The sequence below is a fragment of the Ovis canadensis genome, chromosome 2 (assembly GCF_042477335.2).
Source record: "Ovis canadensis isolate MfBH-ARS-UI-01 breed Bighorn chromosome 2, ARS-UI_OviCan_v2, whole genome shotgun sequence".
NCBI classification, from domain to species: Eukaryota; Metazoa; Chordata; class Mammalia; order Artiodactyla; family Bovidae; genus Ovis; species Ovis canadensis.
In genome coordinates this window covers 49,781,603-49,799,446 of record NC_091246.1, presented here as the reverse complement: position 1 = coordinate 49,799,446, position 17,844 = coordinate 49,781,603, and the positions used below count along the sequence as shown (strand labels likewise).

General features: G+C 46.1%; 1 protein-coding gene across 1 annotated transcript in view; it reads right to left on the bottom strand.

Moving 5' to 3' along the window:
- GABBR2 (gamma-aminobutyric acid type B receptor subunit 2) overlaps positions 1-17,844 on the bottom strand; it is a 370,642-nt gene that overhangs the window by 165,099 nt on the left and 187,699 nt on the right. Inside the window, exons 4-5 of the mRNA XM_069576091.1 lie at positions 14,828-14,929; positions 2,008-2,073 (exon numbers count right to left, since the gene is read on the bottom strand). Coding sequence (XP_069432192.1) covers positions 2,008-2,073; positions 14,828-14,929 — 168 coding nt within the window. The remainder of the gene's footprint in view (positions 1-2,007; positions 2,074-14,827; positions 14,930-17,844) is intronic.

Sequence of the window (17,844 nt, the reverse complement as noted above, 5' to 3'; positions counted from 1 at the left end):
TGTGGGTGTGCAGCCAGATGGCCACCTCGGCTCCCTGCTGGCTGTGCTCACACTGGTTACTCACGGTAACCTTGAGGTCACCTGAGACTCCAAGTCTCTTTCGCTCTAAATGCACAGTACTCCTCAGCTGTGCCTCTACCACCTCAGACACAGGCAGCCCAATTTGTTCTAATATAGCCTTGTATTGTATGTGAGTCGCACAGTTGCGTCCAACTCTTTGTGACCCCATGGACTGTAGCCCACCAGCTTCCTCTGTCCATGGGATTCTCCAGGCAAGAATACTGGAGTGGATTGCCATTTCCTCCTCCAGGGGATCTTCCCAAACCAGGGATCGAACCTGGGTTTCCTGCGTTAGATTTAGCCTTCCTAGATTTAACCAAACATTCCAGCTTGGTAAGGTTCTTTGCACCCTGGATCTATCTTCCTGGATCAACTTCTAAAATTCCTATAAGCATATTTTTATAATCACATCCAAGTTACTGAAAAAGGTCAAAGAAAACAGAGGCCTGTGGCCCATCACTAGAGGCGAGACCTAGAATAACCTCATTTTAAGAGGAGGAACTTATTGGGTTGACAATGACCCATGTGACTAGGCTTTCACTCTGTTGACTCCTCTCTTGACCCTGGGGTGCAGGAGGGGGAACCAGGGCATCAAAATAAAAAGACATAGTTCCCGTGTTAGAACTCTTACATGTGCTCAGGTTAGACTATCGTGTGGAGAAAAGAGGATCTGATTGGGACTCAGGTGAACGGGGATGGAGTCTTGGCTCTGCCCTTGGACAAGCCCCTCCACCTCTCTGGACCTCTAGTTCCTCATCTATAAAACAAGGGTAACAATAGTAGCTTCACTTGGTTACTGAAAAGCTTAAATGAGAAAAGGCTTAAAAATGTACTTTGTCATCTGTCACACACCAGACAATGAAAAGGATTTGGTGGGAAATACTGAATGGTTGATGGTTTGTGCTAAGCCTGACACTGAGCCCTGCTTACAGGGCAGGAAGGGGTTTGAGGTGCCCCTGTCCCACTTTGGAAGCCTGTGTCTCCCCCTGTGTGGTGCACACAGCGCTGCTCCATTAAACGTGGCTGGGTTGAGGAGACAGAACTAGCTGGCAGCACAAAGGCAATGGTTAGACAGTGCGTTAGTGGGTTAGTAAACTGAGGTTCCTGGTTTCTCCACAACTGAACTGTTCTGAGCCCTGGGGTTTTAGCTCCCCGAAAAGAGCAGTGAGAATAACACTTCTGCTTCCAACACCCCGGACTCTGGTCCTGTTGAAATGGATCAGGACCCTATGGTCCTTGCCCACTCCATGTCCCCTGCCTGCCTTTTGTCTGTGGAAAACTCTGGTTAAAGAATAAGTTTAATCAGAGAAATGACACCAAGCAGAAACAAAGGAAAGCAGTCAAAGGAGACCATATAATAATAATGTAGTTAAGAAGCACAGTCAAGGACCTTTAGTTTCTTCTCAAGGGCTACAGATAATACTCAGCCATATCCTGTGAGTTGTCTTGTAGATACTGAAACCCCAGGAGAAGTTAACTACAGGATGACCAGACTGTACCCACGACATAATTCTAAGAAATGGCCTCAAAGAAATGGAAACAAACAGACCTTGGAACTAAAGATTAATTGTATCCAATCAACTAAGATAACACAGGTCAGACCTCTGATGACCAATTTGATGATGACTGTCAGAGCTGACTATGCTGTTTCTGAATGTAGGCTCCTCCGTCTGTCTATAAAAGAACCCCACTGACTGTCAGTGGTGGGGAGCTGGCCTTTGGACAGACATCCACCCTCCTGCCGAGCTGCCGCCATCCAAAATAAAGCAAACTTTCCCTTCCACCAACCTGGTCTGTTTGTTGGCTTTAGAGCAGTGAGCAGCCAGACCCCACATCTTTCCATAACACTATGAGGCTATTTAAGAATCAGGGAGTAAGAATGAATCCAAGAAGAAGCTTCATGAACCTCCCCAAAGACACAAAGGACACAACCAAAGTGTTACTTACACAACAGAACACTTTTGCTGCCATATTCTGGTCAAACTGGCCGAGGATGATCCGCACGTCATTGCCCTGTGGACAGAAGACACAGATATGGAGGTGAGCACGTGATCCGCACAGCCCAGGAGGCCACAGGCTGCAGGCCGAAGTGAATGGCTCGGAAGGGCCTCACCTTCCCTGCTCTACTCCAGCAAGAGCAGGCAAACACTGGGGAACACTGACACAGCGTCTGCTTTCCAACCTCACTCTACGCTTAGGGAAACAGAGGCCAGATGACAGAAAGGAACTTCCAAGGTCCCCAGGGTAGTTGGCAGCAGAAACAAGTTCCCAGTCAACACCCCACCCCTCAGTATGCTAGGCTTTTCCACCTTCCAGGAGTCCACAGAGCTTCCCAATTAAGGCATTTCTCAGTCTCCTCGAGTTCTGAGCTTTGTTCACATCTCAGCTCCACTTGGGTGGCGTCAAGTGGCTCTTTTCGCCAACTTGGCCTCAATTTCCTCATCTGCAAGATGGGAATAAGTTACTTACAGTGCTTACTTAGAGGGCTAAATGAGATTACCCTTATAAAGTGCTTACCATAGTTCCTGACAAAGAGGAAACACCCAGCTAGAATAAGTTTTTTATAACCTCCCAACCCATTCTTCTCCTTTTATTTCAAAGGAAAATCTATATTCAAATGTTCTATAAATAGTTATTATCTTATTACCTCAATGGGGTTATTAGGTATATACTGTACCATAGGTCCTGTGCTTGCATGCTAAGTCGCTTCAGTCGTGTCCGATTCTTTGCGACCCCATTGACTGTACAGCCCACCAGGCTCCTCTGTCCATGGGATTCTCCAGGCAAGAATACTGGAGTGGATTGCCATTTCATTTTCTAGGGGATCTTCTCGACCTAGGGATCGAACCTGCATTTCTTATGTCTGCTGTGTTGGCAGGTGGATTCTTTACTGCTAGGTCCACCTAGGAAGCCCCACCATAGGTCCTTTGACTCATTTATTCATTCAACAAAGATTTACTGAGTGTCTACCTGAAGTTCTCTCCTGGGTCAGGGTAAGGGGTTCTTGGTTGCTTTCTAGGGGACGGGATCCAGGCTGGGCCCTGCCCCATGGAGAACAGGCAGAAGGAGGATATACAGGCAGCCTCCAGGAGACAGCCAGGCCTCAGCCCACATGCTTGCTCCCAATCGCAGTCCTACTCTCTGCACTGAGATTCAGCCCTGCAGGTGACGCTACCTTCCTGACATTTATCCCGTCCTTCCCAGCAGGCCGCAAGGCTCTTTGATGCATAAAGAAGAGAAACATCCCTTTAAAGATCAGTTTTTAGCATCTTTCAAAATTGGAAAGTGCTGACTGGGAGGCCATTTTACTCATCATGTACTTTAGCAAAATAAAAAAGGCTTGGATTCTAAAATCATCCTTCGTTTGCAAGCAAGAATGGAAAGACGAAAAAAAAAAAAAAAAAAAAACCCTTGCTCTGAAAGGACTTTAAAAGATCTTTAACAGAGCCCAGTCGAAGGAAGGCAAGCCTTTGTCATCACCATGTCTGCAATGCTATAAAAAGTTCTAAGCTGCTTCCGTTCTGTGGCCTTGCTCCTGGGACACTTCAGGGTCTTTCTGCTTATTTGTTAAATTTTTTATAGAATCTCTTGCTGCTAACACTATTCACCTATCCATATCCATATCCATCCAACAAACATTTATGAAGCATCTATTTTGTGCCAAGCTCTGTGTTGCTCAACGTGGTACAGTAGAAACAGCTTATCGGATTCTGGAGTCATAGAGACCTTGGCTGACATTCCAGCTCCAGCACTTACCAGCTGCATGACCCTGAGTCTTAATCTCCTGCAGCCTCGATTTTCTCATGTCTGAAATGGGCATAACACTCCTTACCTGACCCAGTGGTTGTAGGATTCATGATTAATGAACCTCCCTCTGCCCCCTGGTGCTGGCTTCCACGATGCTCCCTCCTGCCTCCTGGTCATTCCTGCTCAGATTCTCAATCAGCCCCTCATCCTTCTGCCCACCCCTAATGCTGGTGTTCCATACAGTTCTGCCCCTCATCACTCTCCCTGGGCAACCTCATTCATGACCCCAGCCACGACTCCCCTCTGGAAGCTGCGGACTCCCAAATCTCTCCCCTGAGCCGCCTTTTCTCTAGTTGTCCCTTGGATACCTCCATGTGGATTCTTCCAGGCACCTGAAGCTGAACGTGTCCCAAGTGAACTCACCGTCATTCCCAAAATGCCTCTTTCCTCCTCCTGCACTGCCTATCCCTAGAACGGTGTTGCCAACCTCCCACTCCCTAAGATCAGAAACTTGGGAGCCACCTGAGGTTTTCTCCTCTCCTCATCCTAGCCATAACCAGGGCCTGTTAGTTCTGTCTGCTCACTAGCTCCTGAATCACTCTGGTCTCTCCAGCCCTATTGCTCTGGGCTGAGCCACCATCACTCTCTATTTGGTGAACCACTACAGCCTCCCAGCTGGATCTCTCTGCTTTTAGTCCTGCCCCATCCATCTAGTCTCCACAAAGCAGATAAGGGAATCATTCCAAAATTCAAATCTGATTGTGTAAAATCTTTCCGTGGCTTAGACCTTGACAGATCAAACTCTGAGCTCCTCAGAACATCTCAGATTCTTTACCAACTCACTCCTGCTCATTTCAATAATCACATTTCTTGCTATACCTCCACATCCCAGAGAATGAACCCCCTGAGGTTCTCTTAGATTGTCTGCCATACTCTCATTCATTCATTGACTCACTCATTCATCCACTTTCTCACTCATCCTCTCTTTCTTTATACAAGTTCACACATCCAGAATGCCATTCCCTCCCACCGCACTCGTTTTGCCTGGAGGCCTGCTGCTCTTCCTTCCTGCCTTAGCTCAGGAGCTCCTACTCAGAGAAACCATCCCTGTCCCACCAGACTTGGGCCACTTTCTCCTCTGTGAAGTTCTCTCCTGGGACCCAAGGGATCACGGATCTACTTAACTCCTTCCTAGAGATGCAAAAGGCTTTCCCAAATCCAGCACAGCACCCCAAAACCAGCACTCTCACCTTGGTGCCTCCTGACCATTAGAGGGCCCTGGAGAAAGAGCCTATCCAGGGCTAGGTTGCCCTTGATGCAGGAAGATATTCACACCCACTCTGATTCTAGATGGTGAGTAAAGGGGCAAGGTGCTGCAAAATCCAGGAGAAAAGAGGACAAGCCAGCAACTGGTACAAGTGGAGCCTGGATCAAGGGTTGGGAGAGGACAATGGGAAATGTGACTGGAGTGATACTTGGGGGGTGCCTTGAGAAGCATAAAGAGCTGAAGGTGTTCTCAAAATGGGATATGTGTACTCTCAGGGCAGAGGAGTTCTCCTGGGAGTACAAAAACTACAGATATACCTGGTTCTTCTTTCTGGAGTAGCAGTTTGTTGGAAGATTCAGGGGTGAAGGGGAAGATTTTGGATTGGGGGAAATCTTAAACATTTTAACATACCCACACTATCACAAAAGTTCCAGAATCACACTTTTCAATGTTGTATAACTTGTATGGTTTCCTTAAAATCCAGAGAAAGGAAAGAGCTTTGTTGGCAGAGGACCCACTTCTGGCCATGTCCACCCACCTCCCTGCCAGGGGTATAAAGGCACTCTTCTCTACAGGTGAAAGGGCTTAGGGGGCAGTTGAAGAATTGCCGGAGGGTAGGGGAGGACAGCCACGACCATGTCTGAGGATGAGGGTGCAGAACAGTGCTGCGACGTCAGAAACCCTGGAACATGGCAGAGGGCAGGTTCTCAGAAGTCCCCATCAGGGACTTTTGCTTGGCTCTGCAGGGGGCTGTCTGGAGTGAACATAGATGTCCTGTGATCAGACAAATGACAGCTTCCTCTTAGAGGGCTAGATCTAAGGTCATGGATGGTAGCGGAGACCTAGGTTTATACCTTCAACAGGCCAACTCACAGGCGAGTGCAAACATGGAAGGGAACAGCCATGGGGTGGGAGGCCCCAGACGGTGTACTCAGTCCAATCCTTGGGTGGATTTCCTTTCCTTTTTCTTGGCTCCTCTCATCTGTTGTCTAGAAAGAAGCCCTTTGTCTCTGGGGCCCTTGCTGCTGCTGCTGCTAAGTCACTTCAGTCGTGTCTGACTCTGTGTGACCCCATAGACGGCAGACCACCAGGCTCCCCCATCCCTGGGATTCTCCAGGCAAGAACACTGGAGTGGGTTGCCATTTCCTTCTCCAATGCATGAAAGTGAAAAGTGAAAGTGAAGTCACTCAGTCACGTCCGGCTCCCAGTGACCCCATGGACTGCAGCCCACCAGGCTCCTCTGTCCATGGGATTCTCCAGGCAAGAGTACTGGAGTGGGGTGCCATTGCCTTCTCCCCTGGGGCCCTTAAAGGGAGCTCACACACAAAATAACACACAAAAATAACACTTAAGAAGCATGACTCAATTCAAAGCACTAGTGTATAACCCTCACGAATGACAGCTCCTGAACTCTTTCTAACTATTGCCGTAGGAGGTAGGTACTATTATTATGCCCACTCTGGACAGTCTCATGTGCAAACTGAGCCTCAAAGCCTTAAGTGCACAGCCTCGGCACAGCATATGCTGGTGGTCCCATGGGAACCCCTCCTCGGGGCTGGAGCACCAACCCAGTTGCCGTGAGGGTGGGCTGCCACCAGGTCCCTCCCTTTCCTGCAGAATCTCCCTCAGCCAAGGGGAGCTTCCAGGCCCTGGAAGGTCATGTTGCACCTCACCCTCCATAGCAGCCAGTGACTGACTCACACAGTAGGAAACTCTAGCCCCTTTGTTGAAAGGTGGGACCAGCTCTATGGTGCAGACTGTGTGCCAGAGAGCCAGCAGGGCTGGGTTAAACCAGTCACCAGCCAGAAGGCATTCTGACCCAGCTCCCCTCTTGCCCTACCCCGCTTCTCTCCCGTTCTCCTGAGCACACTCTCGATAAATCTCTTTCACAAGGGTCTCAGACTCTGTTTCTAGAGAGTTCAGCCTAAGACATCAGGTCACAGGGATAAGAAGTGCTGACTTTGGCCTCGACCCAAGGTGAGTTTGGCCCCAGAGCCCAAGCAGTTGACCACTCATCCTTATATATTCCCTCCCAAGCTGAGAAGGCCAGCCCCCCAGGGCCTGGGCTGCTGGGGCTCCACACCCAGTCTGCTGCAATGACACAAGTACCTTGGATTTTGAAGTGGAAGGACTTGAGGGGCAAATGCAATCCTGAGACATTAAAATAGCTGATGTGCATTTAAAAGATCAGGAAAGCAGAAAGCCACCCATCTTGCTTCCCTGTGACAGCAGTGTGGGGGTTCTGCTAGAAGGTCAAGGTTGACCCTGACACTGACCTGTGAGTTATCTGACGTCTCCTGACACCTTTACATCTGTCTAAGACCACGTTTAATAGCTTCCTGGCTTTCTACAGCTTACTCTACCCACTAGGTAGCTGAAAAATCAAAAGATATCATCTTCAATGCTGTAGAAAGGGGTGCCGTGCAATGAGCACAAGATGGCTGAGCTATTAGAGGCCAGCCATGATGTGGGCTGGGAGGCAGCCTGGCCTGGAGCAGTGGGCACACTGGTGAAAGGATCAGAAGCCCAGGCCTGCTCCTGCCCCCTCACTTTGGTTATGAGACCTGGGATAAGCCTAAGAGGGTTTGCCTAGATGATTTCCAAAGTTCCCCCGGCTCTGACAGATTGATTCCACATCCAGAATGAGTATTCTCTTTCATTTAGCTAAAATTAGTCTTTCTTAGACTATTTTTCCTTCCCCAGAAGTGTCCCTAAAATCAGATAATCAGGAGCCATATACTCTTAAGGATGGGAGTGAAAGAGGGAACAGCCCCAGCAGCCCTGGTGAAGCATGGCACTTCTTTAAAGTTTATCATTTTATCTTGAAAATTCATGTATATTTAGCATTCTGATAACATATCTATGTTCACCTGAAGATAAAAATAATGCTTTTCTTCCCATGTCTCTGAGAAAAGCTGGCCTGCTGGGAAGATGCACCACATTTATTCTGTAGCTTCAAGTCCCCTTGGGGTACTTGTATGAACCTCAAGTCCAGGCAGTCGGGCTGGGCTTCTGGCCCGTGGGGTAGAGAGTAATTCCCACTAGGACTTTCCCATGCAGCAAAGTGGGGAACAGTCCTCCTCAAGACCTGTCTCTGTGGCCTTCCTGTAATGGCTTCCCAAAGATGTCCATGTTCAAATCCCTGAAAGCTGGGGACATGCTATGACACGGCAAGGGGAAGTTAACATTGCAGATGGAATTAAGGTTGCCAGTCATCTGATTTATAAAACAGGGAGATTTCCCTGGAGTCTGAATCCTGAATGATGGGTTGGTGGCTGCTCCTGAAATTGATAGGGACAATGTAAAGGGACAAAGTAAAGGGACAAAGAAGGCAATTAAACAGTTAATCCCACTAAAGGGTCATAAATAAAGAAAAAAGTATGGGAGATCTTCTAAGTGACTGATCCATCAAGAGAGCAGTCCTGCTTAGCAACGAATGCAACAGAATCATGAGACGTGCCCCCAGTGGTGGCATAAGACCCACATCCTGCCCAGTGAGGCAGGTAAGTTAATGACTCCTAGGACATGCTCCTCTGTGAACATTAAAAACAAAAATATAGGGAAAAGATGGTCTTAAACCGAAACCTGAGATGATTTACCATATTTTAGCATATTTTACCACCTTCCTGCTCATTTTCATAGCTCCACAACAGTCCTAGTTTGACTATGCAGGGACAAGAAAACTCCCCTACCCAACATGGAGAAAGAAGTGATGGTGGAAGCTTGAGGTCTACTCAAGTACGAGGAAGAAGGTGGCCTTCTCCACCTCCTCACTTTCCCTTTGATTATGAAACCAGAGGCCAGTAAGTTCTCAGCGCAGCACCCCCTTGCCTGCGCAGTTGTGTCTCTCACAGCACCCTGTACTAAAAACGCTTCCCTTACCCATCACTCCGCCTCTGAACTCTTTCTGCAGCAAGACAGAAGAGCCCTATGCGGTACTGTGTCCTGGAATGCATTCTTCAAAATGAACAGAGGACACATCTGGAGCCTGGCGTTCTCCCCGACACAGTCCTGTGCTTCAGCGTGGGCACCACGGAAATACTCAGGGCCCTGTGAGGGGTGGCCTCCTAGCCCAGCCTGGTGACCATTCACATTAAACATTCCTGATCAAAACAGCTCCATCCAGAGTGAGCTTAAAGGCCTTGGGTCTTCATCTCACAGAGATGGTTTTATTTCCTGACTTTCTTTTAGACAAACTTTGATATATATCTGCTAAATCAGCCTGATTAATCCCATTATTCAGTTCTATGTTCTTGCTTATTTTTGAATGGCTGATCTGTCCAAGACTGAGAGAAAAATGTTGTGGCTCCCAATACTACTGTGTCTGTCACTTCTTGGTATTTTAACAGGCCATTCTTCATACAGTTCAGTGAGATGTAATTTAGAGCAATAATGGCCCATGAATATGCTATTCTCGGGGTGAACTGTACCTTTATCTATAGAAAACCACTTAATCCTGGTCAATGCCTATACCTTGAAATCTCTGTATTCTAATGTGAACACTGGATCCTTGCTTCAGTTTGGTTTGCTTGCTATACCTTTGCTTGACCTTTTACCTTTGACCTTTCTGTGTCACTGTGTTGTAAATATAACTATAGCTAGTTCTTTAAAACACAACCTGAAAGATTTTGCCTCTTCATAGGGAGTTTGACCTATTTGAATTTCTGGTCAGAATGACTATATTTGATTTTCACTATTAGTTTATGTTTTCTAGTTTTCCTGTTTGCTTTGGTTTTTGATACGTGGACTAGATTTTCTTTGCTTTCGGGTTCTGCTTATGTTATAGTATTAACATATTTGCTACTAAGTTATTCAAAGCCTTTAAACTTATATTTTTCTAATTATGAAAATCATAAGCAAAATAGTCTCTTTTGAACCCCACTTCTAATTAAGATCAGGACTTTTTTTAAACTCACATTTTGGCCTCTGTTAATGGAATTTGGGTTTTTATATCTCAATTACTGTTATTACAGTATTTATTTGTATTATATGTATATTCATATTTGCTTTCAAAATGAACTTCTGCATCTGCACCCACTTGTATAACAACTACTTAGCTCCCTCTACGGTTTCCATGATCCCTGCTCACCTGCTTCTGTCAGGACCTCAGCTATAAAGTTAGCTGTTGTTCAAGGCAGGCTGACATAGGACTTCAAGGGTTAACTTCAAGGGCACCTGGCTAGTAGCACATCACGTGAACCTCACGTGTGGGAAAATGTTTCCTAGCTGCTCCATTGTTTCCGGGATTGAATGCTGCAGGCGAGTTGAGGTAGACTGGTTTTGTACCTTTGTGGGCAATTTTTTTTTCTCTTCTGACCTAGGTACTTTCAGATTTTCCCTTTTGTGTTTGTATTTCAAAACTTTTAACAAAATGTGTCTGGGTATAACTCTCTTTTCACCAATTCTGCTAGAATGTAGAAAGGCCAGCTAGTCTGCATATATAGTCTATGCATTTCCTTAAGAAACTGTTGACTTCGTAGTTAGAAAATGGTTCAATATTGGCAATTTTGTATGGTCCAGTCTAGGAGTTCTCTCTTGAATCCTCTTAAGTTTGTTGCTTATTTTTAAAAATAAATTTCTTGAGAATAGTTTTAGATTTATGGAAAAATCACAAAGAAAGTATCGAGAATTTCTATATGTCTCTCACCCAGTTTCCCCTATTATTAACATCTTACTTTAATATAGTGCATTCATTATAATTAATAAATCAATATCCATTCATAATTAACTAAAGCTCATACTTTATTCAGATACTCTTAGGTTTTTTTTTTCCTCTAGTGTCCTTTTTCTCCTCCTGGATCCCATTCAGGATACCATATTATATATTGTTGCCATGTCTCTGTAGACTCATTTTGGCTCAGGCATTCCTTAGTTTTGAAGACCTAAAAAGTTTTGAGGAGTACTGGTCAGGTATTTTGCAGGATGGCCTTCAACCAGAATTCACCCGATGTTTTTTCTCATTGTTAGACTGGGTTTATAGGTTTGGGGGATCATATCAAAGGTATATACTATCAACAGGACTTACCATGTAAATGCTGACCTTGGTCACTAGGCCAAGGTAGCATTGGTCAGGTTCTTCCACTCTAAAGTTACTCTTCTTTTCCCCCTTTTCATCCTGTGCTCTTTGGAAGGAAGACACTCAACAAGTGGGTATTTCTGCTCCATTTCCTTGGGCCTCAAATGTCTACACAAATTATTTGGAATTCTTTGGCACAGAAGATTTGTATATTCTCTCCAGTTTACCTAGTCAGTCATGGGCTTTTGTTTTATACTTTGGGTTATAATCCAATACTACTTTTATTTTACTGCTCAAATGTTTCAGTTCTGGCCATTGGGAGCTCTTTCAGTGGCTACTTCAGCTGGCTGGTGAACAACTCTGACACCGCTCCCCCTACCAAATAAGTGTGTGTTGTTGATGTGGTTTGAGCACGTCCTCAACCTTCTGGCACTATAGGACGCTCCAGGATCATTTGGTATGTTTCCTGTCCCAGTCCCGGGTAAGCCATTTCTCCAAGGATCCCTGGTTTCTTTCCATGGAGAATGGTATTAGAAGCCAAGATCTGGGTGGTAGCTGAGCTTATTGATACTCAGGCGCCTGTTTTGTTTTAGATTTTGGTTCTGTTTATTTTGTCCCAGTTTTCCCTTAGCATCTCCCTTCTCCAGTGTCCATAACTTATCTTTCCTCTCATTAGATTGATCTCTTTGACCATTTCCTCTGAATTTTGGGAAAGCATTTCAAGTTTATCTTGCATATTACTGATTTTTATTTTTCGTGGCATTAACTCTGCTCTCTACTACCTCCAAAGCAGATTTTAATTCTGCTAGTCACTATTTAGTTTTCTTCCTTGTCTGCTGTACTTCCTTCTCTATCTTACCCCACCAGATATTTGCTTCTTCTCTGAGCTTTCCAGAAGTTTATCCTTGTGTTCTGTTGGCTTTGTCTGTCCAGATTTGGTATTTGGTTTATGCCCACTCAGCAAATTTGTCAAGCAAATTAGGTTTGGTTCCAGGTGGTGGGAAATAAAACAGTGATCCAGACATACAGAAACTGCTGCTTCCTAGAGCTTTCATCCTAGTGGGAAGAGACAGATGGCAAAACAACTGGGAAAAATGAACAGGAGGTCAGATATTGTTATGGGGTGATCTGCATCTCCCAAAGATATGTTGAAGTCTTAACCCCTGATACCTCAGAACGTGACCTCATTTGAAAACAGCATCATTGTATTAATAAATAGATGAAATCAGTTAAGGTAAGGTGATAATGGAGCAGGGCAGGCTCTTAATCCTCCAAGATTAGTTTCCTAAGAAGAAAATGATGTGAAGGGAAAGAGGGGAAATGTCAGTTTAGGCAAAGGAGTTCATAGCTGCAAGTCAAGGAATGCCAAGGATTGCCAGTTGACACTAGAAGCTTAGAGAAAGGTACAGAAGAGTCTCCAAGCCTGCTATAGAGCATGGGCTTGCCAACATCTGGACCCTGGCCTTTTGTCCTTGAGATGTGAGAGAATAAACTTCTGTTGTTTTAAGCCACCTAGTTTACGGTGCTTTGTTATGGCAGCTCCAGGAAACTGCTACAGATATCCATCAGTGAAATGGAGGAAATTAACAGAAAGGGGGAGTGGGAGTGTGAGGGCCCGGGATTTAAATTTTAGGTAAAGCCTCTGGGAAAGGGGGACAACTGAGAAAAGACTAGAGAAGTAGCTATGCAGGTGGTGAGGGAAGAGCACTCCATGTTGAGGGGAGCCTTTGCCAAGAGACTGAGCGTGCTGTTCTTGGCTCTGCTCTCCCGGGCTTCTGTGATGCTGGAACCCTCTCTCAGAACTGCAGCTGTGCGGGGCGGTGGGGGAGCTGGACCATGGTGTTGCCCAGATCCGAGTTTGAATTCCAACGCACCACTTTCCAGCTGGGTGACTGGGGTGAGGTACTTAACCTTGTTGAGCCTCAAGTTCCCCATTTGTGAAATGAGGATACAAAAATTTCCTCTGTCTCAGGGCTCTGGGGAGGGCTGAATGGGCAGGTGAAGCCAAGAGCTCTAGCCCTTGCTCAGGGCACTGGAAAGGCCGGCTGCTATTTCCATCAGCATTCAGATCACTCTTGCTTCTGGTGGTGTTGGCTGGCTGATGAGCAGAGCACCAAGTTCTATCCCCAGTTTCTTGTAGACTTTCAACTAGTGCGTCTGCTTCACACACAAAGGCTCTTTAAATTTTAAAGCCCACAGAATTCTGCTGGGTCTCTCGGGTGCAGGAAGCTATTTCCAGTGCCCACCCTGGGGAGACACTGCATGTGGCAGGAGAATGTCAGCGCAGCACCAGGATCCCGATCACCCCAGGTGGTCCCTGCAGAGCAGGCACTCCTCCCCTCTGGATGCTCTGGGCCCCACACAACCCGAGTGCACCCTCAGACCACACGGCCTATGGGGAAAGAGCTGAGCACACACCCGGGCTGCCAGCAGACCCTTCCTTACTACCGTTTCCTTATCGGTAGAGGCTTCTGGGGCTGAACTATCACGTGCCCACTTGGTGTCTGCTGCTGAGCAGGCGAAAAACAACTGGTGCTCTGCTTCCTTGTCCCCATTTCTGTGTCTCAGTCTCCCCATGTGTGAACTGAGGGCTTCATAAGCTCTAAACTACCACCTGCTCTGATCAGTATAATCTGGGATCAGGCCAAGAAAGAAGGGACATGTCAGCAGTTGGCAACTGAGGCCCCAGGCTACTTTCAGTGTGGTCATGGGGAATAGAAGAGTAGGGTGACAGCTCTAACTATGCACCTATGTACAACCCCTAGCAGCTCCCCGCTGCCTGGCATAAAAAACCAAACTTCTTAGCTCAACATTCAAGGCTCCTGGAAACTGGCTCCAAACTCTATCTCCAGCCTTGGCATCTTTCCCATGTCCCCATCCCGATACTCCAGCTTCCTGGAATCCCCGCTGATCCCAAATACACAGTGAGCATGGCCGCCATGCCCTCTGATTTTTACCTTGCAGGTCTCCACCCCATCCATCCTCCACGGCTGTCCCTTCTCTGCAGCTGTGTCTGAATCCTCTTCTGGATGGGATGAGTCACTTTCTCCCTTTGTTCCCCAGCCCCTCTGTTCCTGGTTTCCCTGGGAGGTATCTGCCTTCAGACACCTGAGGACATAGGCAGGCCTGATGATGGCTGTGAACCCAAGAGAGGGTCTGGTGCAAACATGGCATTTGAGAAATGAGTGTGGGGAGTCGGGAAATGAGTGTGCAGATGACAGCTGGGGACTACTTACAACTGCAAACATCTAGCTGACCCTTCTGTTCCTGGAGTGAGCGTCACTGGAGGGGGTCAGGAGCCTGAGCTTTCACTTCCAACCACATTACTTCCTTGCTGTGGGTTTGGGCAAGAGAGGTTCTCACTGTGAGCCTCTTCACAGCAGGAAGGAAGTTCCCTGAAGGCAGGGGCCAGGTCTGAGTCTTTAGTGTCCCCACTAGCCTGTCCTTGAGTGGGTGCCAGTGATGTCTGTTGTGCCCTGCTTGCCTCTCAGGCTCTGCTGAGAGATACGAAATCACCCGGCAATTCCACACGGCCATGCACCTGGCAAGCAGGCCTCTGGCCAGTGCTGGACAACAAGCAAGGGACAGCCAGCTCCTGGGAGCTTTTCCTCACATCTCAAATGCCAAGGACAAAATGAAACAGCCTGAATTCAAGACTCCTTCAAAGTCAGGGATTTGGGTGAACCCCAGGAGCATGCCATAAGTCTGGCCTCCAGGCCCTGGCCAGCTGCACCTACCTTCAGCTTTTTGACACTGGTGCAGGGATCATTGGAGAAGCTCTCGGTGTCTGAAATCTCGATGTCCTCACCATACAGAACCCCAGTCAGGTCGTTTCTCACCTGCCAGCAAAGAGAGAGCAGAGGGTGGGTGTGCCAGCAGTCATAGGAAGGGCCACTTCACAGGGGTCTGGGAAGTGGCTCAAATGGGTGAGGTGATTTTCTCCACCAATATGAAAAAGGAGTGGGTTTTGTCTTCATTAAAAAGTAGATTGCCCCCTGGGACTTTGGAGATTCCCCTCCCCTGAGGACACACAAGCAGAAGGAGGCCAGACAGGGAAGGGGCTTATTAAAGTTGCCTAGGAATTTCCTGGAAGAATTAAGACAAGCATGCAAGTTGCTGGACTTTCATGCTGGTGTTTCATATCATCTCCAAATCAGATTAGGCAAATACATCACACTGTCTCCAAATTAGACTATTCAAATACTTCTCTATATTTGTCATTATTTATTTGCAATATTACTTCATTTCTAGGGTGAGGAAATAGCTGAGATATTCAGATAGACAAAGCAAAAACAGAGGAGAGGGTGAGGGGCTGCGGAACCAGCCTGTGATGCTAAACATATCGATGTATCTGCTGACACACAGAATGACTAACATCTACGTGCTTAAAGCAGAGAGCTGCAAGCTCCAGTGTCATGCGAACTAGCCAGTGTGCGAAGCAGTCTGTGTGGAAGGGTACTAGGGAGTGGGGAGGCCTGGTGACAGCGTGGCAAACTAATGCTTCACCTAAAGACAGCGCTTGCCGCTCAACTCCAAACATGCTATGCCAGAATGCTGGTCCAGAATCACCAGACCTTCTGATTTGGAAGGGAGAAATAAGAAATCTATATTTTTATTTATTTTTTGGCCACACTGCACAGCATGCAGGATCTTAGTTCCCCAACAAGGGGCTGAACCCGTGCCCCTGCAATGGGAGAATGAGTCTTAACTATTGGACTACAGGGAAGTTTCTAGATTTTTAAAATAAAGTAGGATCCCTCACATCATAAAGGGCTTCCCAGGAGGCGCTAGTGGTAACAGGAAGATCCCCTAGAGAAGGAAATACAAGCCACTCCAGTATTCTTGCCTGGAGAATCCTATGGACAGAGGAGCCTGGCGGGTTACAGTCACACAGAGCATCTCAGCACTGAACATCTCAGCATGAGCACATTTTAAAATGTTGACACTATTTTCAAATTAAAAAAAAAAGTTAGGATCAAAACAAATAAATCTGAAATCTGTATGCGGTCCATGTCTATGACTATATACACTTGGACAGAAAGCCATGGAAACTAGACTGTGTTTTAGTAGAAATAACCAAGTGGGAGTTTGGGGACCCAGGTTCCAGGTCTTGCTCTGTCACTGACTTGCTTGTGACCTCTGCATCTCTGAGGGACCCTTTCCCTCTTAGCATTTCAGTCTCTTCCTCTTTAACTGAAGATGAGCTTTGAAAGCACATCTTGTCTATACCTATTAAGACAGCTCTTATCAAAAACCAAAACCCTACAAGTGTTGATGAGGATGGGGATAAACTGGAAACTGGAAATTTGTGCACTCTAAAAATTTCCCATCATATGGCAATATGATCCAGCAATTCTACTTCTGGGTATATACCCCAAAGAAGTGAAAACAGGGGCTCAAAAGAGGTATTTGGACACTCGTGTCCAAATGCATAGCAACACTATGCCAAAAGGTGGAAGCAACCATCTTTTGGAAGCAATGTCCATCAAAAGATGAGCAGATAAACAAGCTGTGGTTTATACACACAATGGAATATTATTCAGCCTAAAAAGGAATGAAATTTTGACACATGCTACCGTATGAATGAAGACATTATGCGAAGTGAAATAAGCCAGATGCAAAAGGACAAGAGTATGATTCCACTTAGGTGAGGTACTTAGAGTAGTCAAGTGCATAGAAACATAAAGGAGAGAAGTGGTTTCTAGAGTTGGGGAATGGGGCAATGGAGTTGTGGGTACAAAGTTTCTGTCTGGGATAATGAAAAGTTTTGGGGGTAACTGGTGGTACTTCTTGCACAACAATATGAAGGTACTTAACGTCCCTGCACTGTAAATTTTACAGTGGTTAAAATGGTAAATTTTATGTTACATACTTTTTACCATGATAAAAAAAGTACTTCTTGTCTCAACAATTGATAGATCCTCCCAATGTATATATCAAAATGTTTTGAATAATTTGGCCCTGAATGTTGCAGGATGGTCACTGGGAAGCACCCACACAGAAGGGGAACAAAAAGGGTTGCGGTGGGAACTGCTGTATTTCATTTTTTTAAAAGAAATATGATGCCAATAGAGGAAAACGTGAACACACTAACTCTGGGTAGCAAGACCATGGGTGTTTAGTGTTCTGCACTCTGCTGAATGCTTGAAATACTTTGTGATGCATACGTTTGTAAGAAGAATGAAACTGTCTCAATCAGAGTGAACCTTGTCCATCTTTAGTTTTTACCTGTATTTTGATGGTAGATTGGGAACTAGTTGGTTGAAAAAAAAGTTGACTTTGCCATTATGGTTTATTTCTGCTGTGTCAAATCCTTTTTGGATGCAGGTGGGGTTCCATTATTAGGTCTATGTGTCATGGGGGTGCTGTGAACCAACAGTTATTGATGTGCAACATTAACGTGTGCAAACTCAGCCCTGCCAGAAGGCAAAGCAGCCAGTGCACATACTCCTAAGGCATGCACAGTCGAGCCCTGGCTCTCCATGTCCTCGCCACCCAAACTGAAGGAAACTTCTCGAGCTCTTTTGAATCTGTCTTTTCACCTATAAAATGGGAGTTATACAGCATGTAACTTACAGGGCCCAGCAAAAACACCGAGGATGGGAAATGGCTTTGTAAATTCTAAAGTTCTTTATGTTGCCTAAAAGCTGGAATGATCATTTCCAGGTATAAGACCCAGCATCAAGGCTGTCACTGGTTTGGCGTATCTATCTGTAAATATCTATCTGAGAGCTGTAAATAAGTGTGGGCATGA